General features: G+C 36.0%; 1 protein-coding gene across 1 annotated transcript; it reads left to right on the forward strand.

Annotated features, from left to right (window-relative positions):
- Positions 1 to 6300: 6300 nt before the first annotated feature.
- Positions 6301 to 7248, forward strand: LOC100026475 (olfactory receptor 5B2-like). Its single transcript, XM_001377039.4, has one exon. The coding sequence runs from the start codon at positions 6301 to 6303 to the stop codon at positions 7246 to 7248; it is 948 nt and encodes a 315-aa protein (XP_001377076.4).
- Positions 7249 to 16793: the final 9545 nt, after the last annotated feature.

Below are 16793 nucleotides of genomic sequence, written 5' to 3' on the forward strand. Positions count from 1 at the left end.
ATTCTAATTTTTAAAGACTAAATTTCATCCCTGGCTTTTTGGTCATCCTTCTTCTGGTCTGTTTTTCTCTGTAGGTCATCTTTCACTTTCTTTGCCTCACGTTCAAGCTAGTCAATTCTGGCTTTCAAGGCACTATTTTCTTCTTTTAGTTTATGTGCCTCTGTTTCCAGAAGAGCTTTTAGTTCTTTTCCAATTGTCTTCATCCTCTCTTAATCATTTTTTGAATTCTGTTTTGAGTTCTTCCAAAACCTGAGTCCAATTTGCTGTCATTTCTGTGTTTTTGCTTGGTCCTCCATGGTCCTCCTCTGTTCCATTTGATCTTTGTTCATTACTTGGATAGAAGCTGTTTATTGTAATTTCTTTTTTTTTATGTTGTTATTCATACCTTTTTCCTTCCTTCCTTCATGTCATTGGCTGTAATATTGCTCCTCTTATTATTTGCTAGATCTGTGGGTTTGGGCTGTTCTGTACTGAAGGGGCTTCTTCTCTGCTCTGCTGATTGACAAGATTAGGTTGATGGAGTATTAATGAGCTCTGAGATTGCCAGCTGGCAACAGAAGTTGAGATGTAGGTGTAGATGTGTGGAGGTTGAAGTGAGCTATGCTTCCTGCTTTCTTATCAAAATATTCTGTTAAGGTTGCAGACTTTGTCCTGGTATCTAAGTCAGCAGGATTCGTACTACAGCTCCCAGTGTAGTTGATGGGAGAAGGGTTGGAGATTGATATGTTTTTAAAATGGGTGAAAAGTAATCTTAAGGTGAGTTGGTACTAGCTACTTGATAATGTGTCTCAGTTTCTTACTGAGTTAGACTTGGTTAGAGTGGTTTTTAAACTGATATTAGCTCATGACTTCCTTCAGATATTTCCTATATGATTGGTATGCCTTCCATTAGAAGATTCTCTTCTTCCTGTTTCTGAGTCACAAGGTGAACAGGACTTGAACCTGGATAGGAGCACACCATATTGAAAAATACTGACTTGTTAGCTTATAAGAAGATACATGAATAAGAGGTTACATAGAAAAAAGGATAAATACATTACATTCTGGTTGCTTTATGTACTTACTATAATTTTACTAATTATTAATGAGTCATCTTTAATCACTCTCTTTGGCTAAGTATTATGTACTTCTAATACCTAGAATCTTCTTATTTTTAAAGTGATCAAAGGATTCTCATTTTCTTCAGTCCCTTCACTGATCCTGAAGATTGTATAATTGAAAATCTGTTTCCCTTAAAAAAAGAACTACATTTCCCAGGAGCCCACTGACTTCCTATCATTACATACTTCCTATAGACAGAGGATAGAGTAAGTGGGCATTGAGGTTCTCCCTCTCTTTGCCATGTAGCCAGCATAGTGATGGCATTGAAGGAGATTTTGAAAATGGCTAATAAACCATGGGCCCATGGTCTTTATTTTATATCCTATTTATTCCTTGATTTTTAATGATCACTTAATAAACCTGAAATATTATATTTTCATTATTGAGATTTAATTTTAATTTTTACAGGATCATCATAATCTATGGACAATGAAAGATGTTTACAAAAGTCCACACAGAGGATATTACACTAAAGATCAATGGACAATACAGAGGAGGCATTTTAGTAATGAGATACATCTGTAATTTATCTAAGACTAAAATAATGGATATAATTTATAGGAAATTTACTACAGTTACTTCTTTACAATACAAGCTTAATGAAAAAAAAGCAATATATTTATATGAAGCAGAGATAGAATGTAAGAAACCAAACTCAATAATGTGGAGGTCCCATCAGAGTGATCAAATAACATATTCTGCTAGATTTTTCCTTTTCTGCATTGGTTTCTAGAATATTCTCAGATTCTGTCACTCTCACTAGAATTGCTTATAGAGTTATGGTCTTTTTCTGAGAATGTTTATTGGACTTTTTGGAGTGGTATAATCTAGGTATAGACATCAATCTTATGAACCTCAGAAGAAGGATTTAAACTTTAATAAAGGAACACTTTCTAGCATAATTAATATTGTCAATAGATTCATTAAAGACTATGCCATAAAATGCTTTTCTGTCTTTAGAGTTAGGTATTTTTTATTCCACAGAGAAAAATATGAACAACACCTCAGATAACCAAAAGTAATTACACGTATTACTAGAAGAATGCTGAGAAGCCAAAAAGAAAAGCAAGAATTCTTATTTCTTAATGGAAAATAAGAATAGGAAACCTGTTTAGGATTAAGATTGTGAGCTATGGTCCCCATAAAAGTTCCAAGAAACATAGTTGGGCATTCAGAAACTGATGTGTCAGTCATTAGCTTCATGAGCTCTGAGATAATTTGGTTAAAACCTTCAGTAAGGAAGAGGTTTCAATAATCTATACTATAGATTCTATTGATTCTTATTGGTGTATTTACCAGACTCTTCATCTGTGATACATTAATCCAGTTAGCAGTATTAAAGAAAATGGTTATGTTAGTAATTTCCTGCATGATCTCCTCAGGAGTAAAATTGTTTTTGGTCAGGTTCTGTGTCTTGATATTATCCTCCAAAAGGCTTGTGATAGGGCTACTATCAGGCCCTATTTTGAGAGTCTTCATGAATACAGTGAACATAGTATATAACATAAACTTCATTAGTTCAGTCGTCTCAGTCTATACCCTATATTTAGAGGGTACCTTAGAACTTGGTAAGCTCAGTGAGTTTACTATTGTAAATAATGAAGGGACTTCACCAGTAGTAGTGATTCCATTTTAGACCAGCTAGGCAAACTAACCCTGTTTTCTGTTGGTAAGAGATGTAACTTTATCCCAGTGAGACTTGTGATTTCATGTAATATCTTATTTTTTATCAAAATCAGTTCTATACATTTGTATGAGACACAATAACTTGAATTTTTAGGGGACACATAATAGCTGGAGCATTAGTAAAATAACTCTGCTTTTGTTAAGTAGTAGCAATATATTTTTGGAGGAACGTGTTGGTCTTTCTGATAAAAATATTTTATCTCACCAACATTCCATGAAGGAAAGACAATAATAAATATCTTCATGGACAAAAAAGGAGGCGAGCATTTATATCCTTCATTAAACATCAGACTACAAAAAAAAAAGATTAGCTTGTGTTATTATATTTAAGTTCAAAAAATAAAAGGACATATTAACAGAAAACAGAGCATTCATTAATCCAGTTGTCTAAATAAGCTTGGATCAGGCAATCTTTGGAACAGGTAAACCTCTCCTGTAAGCCAGATTATAACTAGGGCTATCATAAGATTAAACAGAATCCCTTTCCAGAATGTAATCGGTCAGAGGAATTTAAAAAGGTTGCCAGAGTACCATTGGTCTTCATTAACATGATAAGGCACCATTAATGGTGAAAAAAAAATGTGCAGTTTTCCTTTGAGATCAATGAATCCAGGAGTCTTTTTGACCAATCTTAATTTGATTTGGAATGGTCAAAAGAACTTGGAAAATGCTTCCCCATGTAGGTTGCCATTTACTGGGATGTTGAAAGTTCTTAACATAAACATAAGATCCTCACTAGAAATTATGCCATGATAAATCTATCGGCTCAGTCTGAACCATTGCTTAGAATAGAGTATTTCCCAAGATGACAGTGAGCCATTATTGAATCCTTTTTGGTTCAAATATTCAACAAATTCTGAATCTGTCCTTCTTTGCATCTTTTACTCAAGAGCAGTTGTAGGAAACTTGTCAAAGATTCAACAAAAATCTTGACAAATTATCTCTCCAGTGTTCCCCTGCATTACCAATATACTAGATCTTTGAGGGCAAGTGTCCTTGAAGACCAGAGTTTGCAGGACTAGACAGAGATTGGGGAAAATAGTTAACTGTAATAATTTCTAATTTACAAATTACTATCCTCATAATGGTCCTGGGAGTGAATGCACACATAAAAATATACATATGAGCATTTTACTACTAAGGAAATCAGCCTTCTTATAGGATAAATTATTTGCCTAAAGTTTCACAGTAATCTCTAATTCCATCCCAAACATTTTACCACCAAATTTAGTCATCTTTTCCCTTGGAGACCATGAAGAAATCTCTGCACTTCCTAGGCTTTCTTTGATGGTCAGTATCACATTTTATGTTAACCACCACCTTTTGACTGTATTCAGGTTGAGATTATTTTCTTCATTTAAAAAATGAATTAAATAAGACTTGGAGATATTCAATGACTTAATCAATGTCACATACCTAGGAGGAATAGAATCAAGCTTTAATCAGTGGCCTTAGGCAAGACCCTTTCTACCTCACTTTGCTAACAACATGCTAAGAATAACAAAATATCCATGAGGAAATCATCTCTGTGCATACTCTCATTTTTCCCTTAATGGTCACAGAAGAATTTAATGGCTTGTTTTGTTCATGAGTTGGCAGCAGAGTTGCTATGTTTCTCCAAGGGACCACTAGTTCCTCAGAGATGCAGGTCTCCCACATCTGGATAAAGGCCCTGCCTCAGTCCTAACTATAGATCTTGACATTGAAACATTCCTCTCCAGTTTTCCATACTGTGTTAACAGCTTGTGGGTCCAATTTAGTCATTTATTCATTCATCTAGCTTCTTTTGTGTTTCATGAGGCTGAGTTGTATGGAAGATAGGAGTGGGCTGTAATGTCATACATGCCACAGCAATGGCAAGGAGTGACCACTGTGCCAGTAGAAACATTTGACATTTTTTCCCCTGTAACCAGGGAGGTGTTTCTATAATGGAATCACATACTGACTCAGCTTAGAATTTCAAGGTCAAACCTTGAATATAAAATTCTTGGCCAACCCTCCTGGCCACCTTTCTCCATATCAAGTCAGGTAGGTTCTAGGATACCCAGTCTAAGACTGCAGTCCTTATGTAGACAGCAACATGGCATAGTGGAAACATTTCTAGACCAGGAGGCAAGAAGAATTGGGAAAATCTCGCTATCCAATCCACCATTTCCACACTGGTAAGTCAGTTGACTTCTTCCATTTCTTTATCTTGATAATATGTATAATGATATTTGTGGCACAAATCTCATAGGCTTGTTTTGGGGGCCCCAATAAAATCATGTCTATAAGTTGTTTTCCAACAAACAAATGCTCTAGAAACATCTTATGAGCCTTTTCAAGTTCAGCATCCTTGAGTAACTGAAATAGCCCTTTGAGAAATGATTTACAGCACAGTCCTAAGGAAGACTTAATTGAATAATGTTGGTGATGAATATATTAGTTGCACAGCACTGCATTACATTTGGGAATGAGGGGGTTGATAACCAAGTTGAAGTGAAACATAATCCTTGCCATCAATGCTAATAACTCACATTTATATAGGACCTAAATATTCTGATGAATGTCTAATTTCTCAAAATTATATTGAATTAAGTAAAATTTATGAGAATATAAGGCATTCCCCAATTGACAAATGGTGATTATGCAGTTTTCAGAGGAAGAAATCAAAGTTATCAATAAGCATATAAAAATGTTCTAAATCACACTTGATTAGGAAATGCAAATTGAAACAACTGAGGTGCCACCACACACCTATCAGTAATGGCTGAAGAAATTGTATTATATGTTAGTGGGGTAATACTATTGTGTTTTTAAAAATGATGATCATGATAATTTCATAAAAGCAAACAACAAAGACTTATATGAACTTATGCAGATCAAAATCAGCAGAAAAAGAAAAATACTGTATGCAGTAACTGCAGCTTTGTGAGATGATCAAGTGTGAAAGACTTTCTGTACTCACAATATAAAGATCTGGGCCAGTTCTGAGGGAGATGTGATAAAAATGCTATCCACCTCCCAAAAAAAACTGCTGAGTTTCGATCGATATCAAAGCATACCATTCTTCACATTCGTTTATTATTTTATTTGGGGGTTTTGGTTTGATATGAGTTTTCTCATATAACAGTGACATATAGGAGTCTGTTTTCCATGATAGCACATTCATAAACCAGATTAAATTGCTTATCATCTCTGAGAGAGGGGAGGGGAAGAAGATGATTTGAATCTTTTAATTTCAAAAAATGTCCATTAAAATTATTATCAAATTTGGAATTTGGTAAATAAGATATCTTTGAATAAATAGGTAAAGAGTAATACATAAAGTATTCTCTATAAGAAACTTTATTATTTAATTTTGGGAACTCGAGTAATTGCTCTCAGTCACTTAATTCTTTATTTCTAACTTTCACATAAAATATTTCTATGACTGTTTTAAGTCTTGGAAACAATTCATCATGAAAAATTGATTTTTCTGACGCTTATTCCTTTTTTGTTTCAGGAGAATGACATCACTCTCAAATGACATTTATGGGGAACACATCTGAAGTGAATGCATTCATCTTTGTGGGATTAACAGATGTCCCAATGCTTCAGGTTCCTCTCTTTATAATGGTAACCCTGATCTATCTCATCACCCTGGTAGGGAACCTGGGAATAGTAGCTGTGATTTCACATGATTCCTGCCTCCATACTCCTATGTACTTTTTCCTCAGAAACCTATCTCTGGTGGATTTTGGTCTTTCCTCAACTGTTATTCCCAAGGTGATGACTGGACTCCTCACGGGAGACAAAGTCATTTCCTATAATGGATGTGCAACCCAATTGTTTTTCTTTTTGGCCTTTGCTAATATCGAAAGTTTACTTTTAGCCTTCATGGCCTATGATCGCCATGCAGCTGTGTGTAGACCCCTACATTATACCACTACCATGACTTCAAAAGTCTGTGTATATTTGGCCAGTGGGGCTCATATCTGGGGTTTTCTGACCTCCTCCATCTTCACAGGAAATATTTTTAGTCTTTCCTTCTGTAGGTCCTATGTAGTCCATCACTTTTTCTGTGATATTCCCCCTCTCTTAATTCTCTCTTGCACTGAAATTCACACCACTGAGTCAATAATCTTCACTTTTGGTTCATTCAACGCATCCTTCTCATTTCTTGTAATCTTTTTCTCTTACTTATTAATCTTCATCACCATCCTGAAGATCCGTTCTAATGATGGGCGCCAGAAAGCTTTCTCCACCTGTGCTTCCCATCTCACAGCAGTGTTCATATTTTATGGGACATCCACCTTCATGTACTTCCAACCCAGCTCAAGCCATTCAATGGACTCTGACAAAATGGTGTCAGTATTCTACACCATGGTTATCCCTATGTTGAATCCTCTCATCTATAGTCTGAGAAACAAAGAAGTTAAGAATGCTTTCAGAAAAGCTGTGAGGGGACAAAGCCTTCAATTTGATCATCCTTTTAATTAGAGAATAAATCCATTTGTACCTTCCTCCCTCTGTGATCCAGCAGTCAAAAAGACTATTTTTTTATTTATACAGAAGGGTAATCCATATTTCCCCCAGGAGTAACATTATGTAGCAGCAGAAGTAAAAGACTTGGAAATAAAGAGGCAAAGCCATGATGTTAGCATAGTAAGACTAGGAATTAAGGGATCCTGTAATATAAGTTCTGTGTCAGATATTTCTTGTTGTATAACCTTAGCTCCATACTGTGTAGCCTAAGGAAACTAGGCAGGACAGGGGATAGAGCAGTGGATCTGGAGTGAGCAACATCTGACTTTACAGACACTTATTAGTTTTGTGACTCAGAACAAGTCACTTAATCCTGTTTGCCTATGTTTCTTCATCTGAAAAATGAGTTAGAGAAGAAAATACCAACCATTTCAGTATCTTAGCCAAGGAAACTTCCCATGGGGTTGTGAAGTGTTGAACAGAACTGAAAAATGACTGAAGAACAACCTTATCCATGTCACTAAAGTCTGTCTCGATTTCCTTTCGTATAAAAGGCTTTAATAGTTTGACATAATATTGGTTTGTGGATAGAAGGGGATCTGCGTATGCACACCCACACATAGACATACCTAGACACCCCTACACACACACACACACACACACACACACACACACACACACACACATATATATATATAATCGTAATATAGAAATCCTAGCTATTATCCCTTTAAAGAAGAAAGAGCAGCTACTTAACTTTGAAAGGTGTAGTACTTGCAGAGAAAAGCCACTAAGTTGCTTGGAAAGGGCAACATTGGTGGTAACAGCTTTGCTTATTCAACACCCCCTCAACCAGAGGTCTGCTGCTAAATACTTAAGACCCAGCTCTTCAGGAAAATAATTGTACACAACATAGTCTGCTGATTTCTATACTCACTCAAAATCGAATCATCACTTTGTGAGATGGTTAAAGCTAGATCCAGCACACACCTACAGTAAGGCTACATTTGGGAAGGAATATAAATTATTAGGTGGTCCTTTAAGGGCTGGAAAGTCAAGGAGAGAGGCCTTTCACTGTAATGTCAGTGTAGCATCCCAAAGCCAATCTCAATAGAAATTCAATCTAACAAATGGGTTCTTAACTGTTTTACATGTTTCTGTGTTTGAATAGAGATTCTTGTGAATTTCTCTTTATAATATTTTTTTATTTTCCTGTGGGATCAAATAAAGGCTTTCCAATATGTGGTAACTTAAATTATTTTCTAGGAGCTGGAGATCCATATTGCCTACATTGGGAGAAACAGAAGAACATGCTATACTATTAGCATGTGAACTGATTTTTAAGAGATATTTTATTTGTTTTCCCAATTACAGATAATAACAATTTTCAACATTAAATTTCTGAGATTATGAGGTGGTAACCAATTTGATCTGTATTATGCAGGTATCATGCAAAATGTACGGCCATATTGGTCCTTGTTATAAAAAGAACACTGTTATAAAACCAAAACTCCAAAATAGAAACATAAACTCATGTGGTAAATTGATTTTTTTAGAACAACTCTATTCAGAGAGATGAAATTGAAATTTTATATCAACTTTTTATTTTATTTATTAATTATTGACTGAAAATTATATCTATGCACTAGAATCAATATTTGTGGATCAACTCTATTCTTATGGGCTTTGGTGGTAAAATTTGCAAGAGTTTAACCTCCCTAATTTCTTTGGGCTAAAGTAGAACCACCAAGCCCCAAATCTATGAAGGTCTCCTCACCACATTGAGATATGAGTCAACTTCCTTATTGGACGTTGGCTCACCTCCAGATATTTCAGGGGATGTGAGTCGACAAAGTTATAAGATATTTGCTAACCTTTCACACAGCAACACCTCTACTGGGTCTCTAACCTTAAGAGATCAAATATAGAGGAGAAAGGAATTACTTATGCCAAAATATTGCCAGCAACCTTAGCAAGGGAGAGCATGAGAACAGTGGTTGAAAAATATCAGAAAATTATTATTATGAAGTGGGACATCAATGCTAGCCGGGAGATCGAGAAACTATTTCTCTTACCAACATAAATCACTAAATAGTTGCCAATGAATGACAGGTAAACCTAAGGGTCTTGGGAATAATAGAAAGGCTATGACTATCTACCCTTGTTTCAGTTCATTCCCTGAAGCCATAATCCAGGGGGAGCAGCAGTTTTGGAGATGTAATCTGGCAACTGTTTCTCCATATTCTATACTCTCTACTTTCTCTGTAATCAGTTCTAGGACTAGGGAGAAAAATATTCTTGACACCAAAGATATTGACCACTTGCAAATGGTTGATCATTAGATATTGATGGGTTTTTTTGCCACTGAAAAAAAAATGCACATTAATAGAAATGAAAGGGCATTAAGGCATATGTATTACCATGTGCTCCAGCAAAGCAGTCTAGTCCTTTATATAACATTTGCATAAGAAAAGTCATTTAGTGTCTTTTCTGAGCCCCTGAGAATATGGGATGTTTTCTTTTAAATATGTATCACCAGAATAGCAGGGACCTAATGAATGTTTTTTCACCAATCACTTATTCATTATTACTTTTTATCCTTGTGAGTACAACACCGTAGGTAGTCACATAATTCTCTTCAATAAATACAATAGGCTTCATTGTACAGGAAAATCTCACTCATTACTGCCAGGAGAGAATCTGAAAGTTTTAAAGAATGTACATATTTGCAGACATCACTATTGTCCCATTTGTGATACATTTGAGTTAGAACAGAGTTTCCGTTCACTTTTTTAAATTTATTTTTAATTTTTTCCAATTTTTATAAAACAATTTATAAAGATTCCCTCAATTTCCAATTCATTACCACAAGAAAGAGAGATACTATAAACATATCATTTATTTTCCTCATTCCCTGGTACTCTTGTGAAACAGACCCAGAATTACCATGGCTGGTTCTAAGGATATACACAGTTTGAGTCTTTGTGTATAATTTCATACTGCTCTCTAAATGGTTAGATAACTTTACAGTTCCACCAACAGGATATTAATATGCTCATTTTTTTTCACAATCTCATGAACATTTACAATTTTGCTCTTTTTTATTTTAGCCAATTTGGGTGTATGATACTACCTCAGAATAATTTTAGTCTATATTTTGCTGGGTAGTTGATTCTTGGTTGTAGACGCAGTACTCTTGCTTTCCAGAATACCATATTCCATGCCTTCTGGTCCTTCAGTGTGGATGCAGCTAGGTTCTATGTGAACTTCAGGGCCTCTCTCCAGCACCCAGTATGAACGGCCCTCGAGCCCACCTGCCAAAATGGGGGGAGGGAGCACAGGCAGCCCGGCTATCCATGGTCCGCCGAGGCACCTCAGTTCTGCGGTATCATCACACTTAGGGGGGATTCTCCTACTGCTTCCTATATACAGGAATTATAGCACAAACTGCATGAACTTCATGAATCCAGAGCTGCAGTACAAGCTGGACCACTAGACTTTTCACTTCACGACCTGAACCCAGAAGACAAGGTGTATATAAAGAACTTCCAGCTAAGGGGAGCAACTCATCCTTCCTGGGAAGGACCATTCCAAATATTGTTAACTACTCCAACAGCTATAAAGATTGGAGAGAAGGACTCTTGGATTCATTGTTCACATGTAAAGAGAGCATCTTCTGTTGAGACTGATTGACTCTATCCTATCACATGCATTGAAGATAATAACCCATTGACAAGTGGATCCTGTTTTTTTTAACATATTGAATTCCTGAATTTATTTTTCTGTTTTCTCTTTTTCCTTATTTTATTATTTTTTTCTTTTATTTTTATTAAAATATTTGATTTTTCCCTTTTCTCATTTCTATGTACTTCGGGTACATATAGTCAATATTAATTTTATTCTACTATAATAAAACTTTAAAGATATATACTTGCCATAATATTAATACATACAGAAACAGCTTAAGACTGTGGGATCCTGCCACTTATTGATAATTTTTATGGGACTGTGTCTGATTATGCTTGTGTCTGATTCTAGGAAACTGGATCAAAAAGGAGCATAAACATAACCTGAATTGTGCCAAAAGAGCACACAGATTAAAAAAAAAGAAGAAGAAGAAAAAGAAAAAGAAACCAATCTAGGTAGGATTGATGCACTTCTAAGCCAATACTAAGGACTTGAACTGAGTGTGAGACTCGAGGTTGCGATGCTTGACATACGTTAAGATGAAGGCCTTCCTTGTATCCACACTCTTCGTGAAAATACTTACAGACAAGTAACAAAGGTTAGCTATCATCCTGGATCCCTCTATCTCTAAGAATAAAGGTAAAATCAGACCAGGGAATGACACTTCCCTATAAAAATAAAAATCTGGTCCTTTTTCTCTCCTATAGTATGGCAACTTCCTATAGCCGTAGCTGCAAATGGATAAGTGAAATATTACTGCATTCTGTCCTACAGACTTGTGGGATTAGAAATTACTTAATTGGACCCTAATACAATGGCTTGTGAGAAATGTATTCTTTCTTACTCAAAATTTTGTATACATAGATTTTTGATATTTTGATACTGATTTTGAATTCCTCTTTAAATATATATATATATGTACACATATATAAATAACTTAAAAGGGTTTAATTTTTCTTTTATTATTTATTCTTTCTTTTGTTTTGTTTTCATTTTTGATTTTGTTTTTAAAATTGACTCACATACCCCCATAATTAATCCTTGCATCCTGAGCTGAACTGGGTGTTTTTCAATACCTTCTTCAGGTGGGATTGTATTTTCATAAAATCCAAGATTTAAATTTTTGTTCGAGAAAGATCTTCAGAGAAGAAGCTTGCTAACTCCTAAATCCAGAGAATGCTGAAAGATACCTAAACCCTTACACTACAGGAAGATCCAGAATGAACCTTGGGGTGTGGTTGATTGAACATTTATTTTTAATGTACACTCATGCCAAAGGGGAATGCCCCCTAATTGGCTTTTGTCAATGCACCCAGCAAAAACATTGGTTTTACTGTGTGTGTCTCTCTCTCTCTTCTATTTCCGCCTTATCTATAACTATTGTAGTCTTCCTCTTAAAAACTAAAAATTTTGTATACACCTGCAGTTAGAAATTCTTGGGGTGCAGGATGCTTATGTTTAGTGATCAATTGGGGAGACTAGTCCCCCAATAATCATCAGGGGGGATTGTGATTTTTAAATTCTCTCCATCTTGCTTGGTCTAGCACCCAGGAATGTGTACACCCACACTACACAGGCATATGCTAGCTAATGACAAATCAGAAACAACTAACCTCCCCCCTGGGCTGTCCTAAGCCAATCTTGAGTCACCATTGGCACATGTGAGACACAGGAAGTGAGGTAGAGAAAAGCCTCTGGAGTTCTCATCACTTCCTGTGAAGAAGGATGAGCACCAGTTTGATCCTGGAGCTCAAGTTTGGAGGAGCCCCTCAGACAGCTTTCCTTCAGATTGGTCACATGAGTGATAAGGACTGACTCTTTGCTTTGCTCTCCAAGGCCTTAAACTCCCACCTTGGATCAATCTGAGCCAAAGTGATTTTGAGTTAAACTCCTTTCTCTCTCTCTCTCTCTCTCTCTCTCTCTCTCTCTCTCTCTCTCTCTCTCTCTCTCTCTCTCTCTCTCTCTCTCTCTCTCTCTCTCAATTTCTCCCTCCTGCTGTAATTAAGTCACCATAAAAACTCCATTCTGACTTGAGTGTTTCATTTAGGATTTTATAGATAAAATCCTTGGCAACCAATAATTATTATATTCAGTCTCAACCCCTAAATTTAACCTTAACATGTGTTATCCCAACTGTGGTTCCATGATATCTGAAAAGTTTAATCTTACCAGTTTGTAGTATCTTTTCCTTGGTCTGATAATTCATGAATTTGACTATAATATTCCTGGGCATTCTCAATTAGGGATGAAATGCAAGTAGTGATCTTTAGATTCTTTCAATCTCCACTGTTCCCTCTTATTCAAAGATGTTGGGGCAGTCTTCTTGCAAAATTTCCTGTAGAATGATGTCCAGGCTTTTTCTTTTGTCATGATTTTCCAGTAGTCCAATAATTCTTAAATTGCCTCTTCTGGATCTATTTTCCAGGTGTGTACTTTTATCAATGAGATGTTTCATATTTTCCTCAACTTTTTAGTTCTTTTGATTTTTTTAATAGAATCTTGCTACCTTGTGAAGTTATTTGCTTCTAGTTGTTGGATTTTATTTTTTAAAGACTGAATTTCATCCCTGGCTTTTTGGCCATCCTTCTCTTTCTGGTCTGCTTTTCTTTGTAGGTCATCTTTCACTTTCTTTGCCTCATTTTCAATTCTGATCAATTCTGGCTTTCAAGACATTATTTTGTTTTAGTTTATGTACCTCTGTTTCCAGAAGACTTATTTTCTTTTTAAGTTCCATTCCCAATTGTCTTCAGCCTCTCTTAATCATTTTTTTTTAATTCTGTTTTGAGTTCTTCCAAAACATGAGTCTAATTTGCTAGTTTCTGTGTTTATACTTGGTGCTCCTTGGTCCTCCTCTGTTCCATTTGCTCTTTGTTCATTACCTGGATAGAAGTTATTGATTGTAATTTCTTTTTGCTTTTTCTGTTGCTATTCATATTTTTGCCATCTTTCCCCCCTGTCATTAGCTGTAATCTTGCTTCACTTATTATTTGCTGGATCTGTGCATTTGGACTGCTGTCCTGAAGGGGATTCCTTTCTGCTCTGCTGATTGACTAGATTTGGCTGATGGAGTATTAATGCTCCCTGAGGTCAGATCTTACCAGCTGACAGCAGAAGCTGAAGATGTAGGTGCAGGTGTGTGGAGGCTGAAGTGAGCTGTGCTTCCTTCCCTGTTATCAAGGTATTCTGTTAAGGTTTCAGCCTCTGTCCTGGAATCCAATTCAGCAGGATTCTTATTGCAAGTCCTAGTGTCATCAGTGGGGAAGGGTGTTGGAGATTGATATTTTTTAAACCCTTACCTTCTATCTTATTGGTTCCAAGGCTGAAGAGTGGTAAGGGCTAGGCAATGGGGGTTAAGTGACTTGCCCAGGGTCACACAGCTGGGAAGTATCTGAGGCCATATTTGAACACAGGACCTCCTATCTCTGGACCTGACTCTCAATTCACTGAGCCACCCAGCTGCCTCCAGATGGACATGTTTTTGAAATGGGTGAAATATGCATCTTATCATGATTGGGTACTAGCTTCTTGAGAATGTGCCTCAGTTTCTTGTTGAGTCCCAATTAGTTAGAATGATTTTTAAACTATTAGCTCATGACATTCAGAAATTTTCTATACAATTAGTATACCTTTCATTAGAAGATACTCATCTTCCTATTACTGAGTCACAAGGTGAACAGGCCCTGAACCTGAATAGGAGCACACCCTATTGAAAAATACTGGCTTGCTACCTTATAAGAAGTTACAGGAATGAGTTAATAAGAGGTTACATAGAAAACAGCTAAATACATTACATTCTGGTTGCTTTATGTAGTTACTATAATTTTACTAATTAGTAATCAGACATTATCTTTAATTAACCACTCTCTTTGGCTAAATACTGAGTGATTCTAATATCTTGAATCTTATTTTTTTAATTGAGTAAGGGATTCTCATTCTCTTCAGTCCCTCCTCTGATCCTGAGGATCATCATAATCTATTAACAATGCAAGATGTTTATCACAGTCCTCACAGAGGATATTCCACTAAGGATCAATACACAATACAGAGGGGGCATTCTCGTAATGAGACTCATCTGTACAATTATTTATCTAAAAGAATGGATAAAATTTATAGACAATTTATTACAGTTACTCAAATTTAATGGAAAAACAATATATTTATATGAAGCAGAGATAGAATGTAAGAAACCAAACTCAACAATGTGGAGATCCCATCAGAGTCATCAAATAACATATTCTGCTTGAATTTCTTTTTCTACTTTGGTTCCTAGAATATTCTCAAAACTGTCACTCTCACTAGAATTGCTCATAGAGTTATGGTCTTTTTTTGAGAATGGTTTTTAGATGTTTTAGGAATAGTATAATCTAGGTATAGACATCAATCTTATGAACCTCAGAAGAAGGATTTAAACTTCAATATAGGAATACTTTCTAACATAATATGGTCAATAGATTTGGTGAGGACTATCCCATAAAATGCTTTACTGTCTTTGGAGTTAAGTATTTTTTTATTCCACAGAGTTAAATATGAACAACACCTCAGATAACCAAAAATAATTACACTTATTACTAGAAGAATGATGAGAAGCCAAAAAGAAATGCAAGAATTCTTATTTCTTAATGGAAATTAAGAATAGTGTGTATTTTAGATTTATCTCACCTTGATTAGTCTTTAGAATTATAGCAACCAGGAGTGTATACACCCCCACTTGAGGATTAACTGTAGGGTAGGATGGCCTATGACTGGCATGTGCTAGCTAGTGACGAATCAGAAACAACTCACTAACCCCTGGGCTGTCCTAAACCAAGATTAAGCCACTGTTGGTACATGTGAGACACAGGAAGTGATGAGAAAACTGCCTATATATTTCATATCACTTCCTGTGAGAAGCTCTTGGAGATGTTGGGAACTTTTGGTGGCATTTTGTGTGCTTGTGGCTTTGGCAGACTTGGCATTGGAGTTTATTGGGAAGAGTCTAGAGTGGTTTAGGTGAGGCACTTCTCCTGAAGGACCTTGGTGAGTGAGAAGGCTGACTCCCTTTTATCTTGACCTTCTGAAGACTATCCTCTGAGAAGACCCCTTGACTTGGAGGAGGCCTCATGGCTGGCAGTCAAACTAGATTTAATCTTCTGAGAAAGCCCCTTGGCTGAGGACTCTGAACTCCTCTTGGATTACACCAAGCCAGAGCAGATCTTCTACTCTTTCCCTCTTCTCCTGATTCTTAATTTCTTCCTTCTATTGTAATTAAACCACCATAAAGTCCCAAACTAACTTGCATAATTCATTGGGATTGAATTTTAATCCTTGGTGAACACTAATATAATTTATTCACTCAACAACCCTAAATTTTATCCTAACAATAGGAAACTTGCTTATAATTAAGACTGTGGGCTGTGGTCCTCACAAAAAATCCAGGAAACATAGTAGGGCATTCAGAAACTGATGTGTGAGTGATTAGATTCATGAGCTCTGAGATAACTTGATTAAAACCTTCATTAAGTAAGAGGTTTCAATAATCTATACTATAGATACTGTGCTACAGGTTTTTATTGATGTATTTACCAGACTCTTCATCTGTGATACATGAATCCTAGTTAATAGTATTAAAGCAAATGGTTACATTAGTAATTTCCTACATGATCTCCTCAAGAGTAAAATTGTTTTTGGTCAGGTTCTGTGTCTTGATATTATCCTCCAAAGGGCTCATGATAGTGCTACTATCAGATCGTATTTTGATAGTTTTCATGAATACAGTGGACTTAGTAAATAACATAAACTCCTTTACTCCAGTGATCTCAATCTATACCCTGTGCCCAGAGGGTCCCTTAGAACTTGGTAACCTCAGTGAGTTTATTGTAGTAAATAATGAAGGG

The sequence above is a fragment of the Monodelphis domestica genome, chromosome 6 (genome assembly GCF_027887165.1).
Source record: "Monodelphis domestica isolate mMonDom1 chromosome 6, mMonDom1.pri, whole genome shotgun sequence".
Classification (NCBI taxonomy): domain Eukaryota; kingdom Metazoa; phylum Chordata; class Mammalia; order Didelphimorphia; family Didelphidae; genus Monodelphis; species Monodelphis domestica.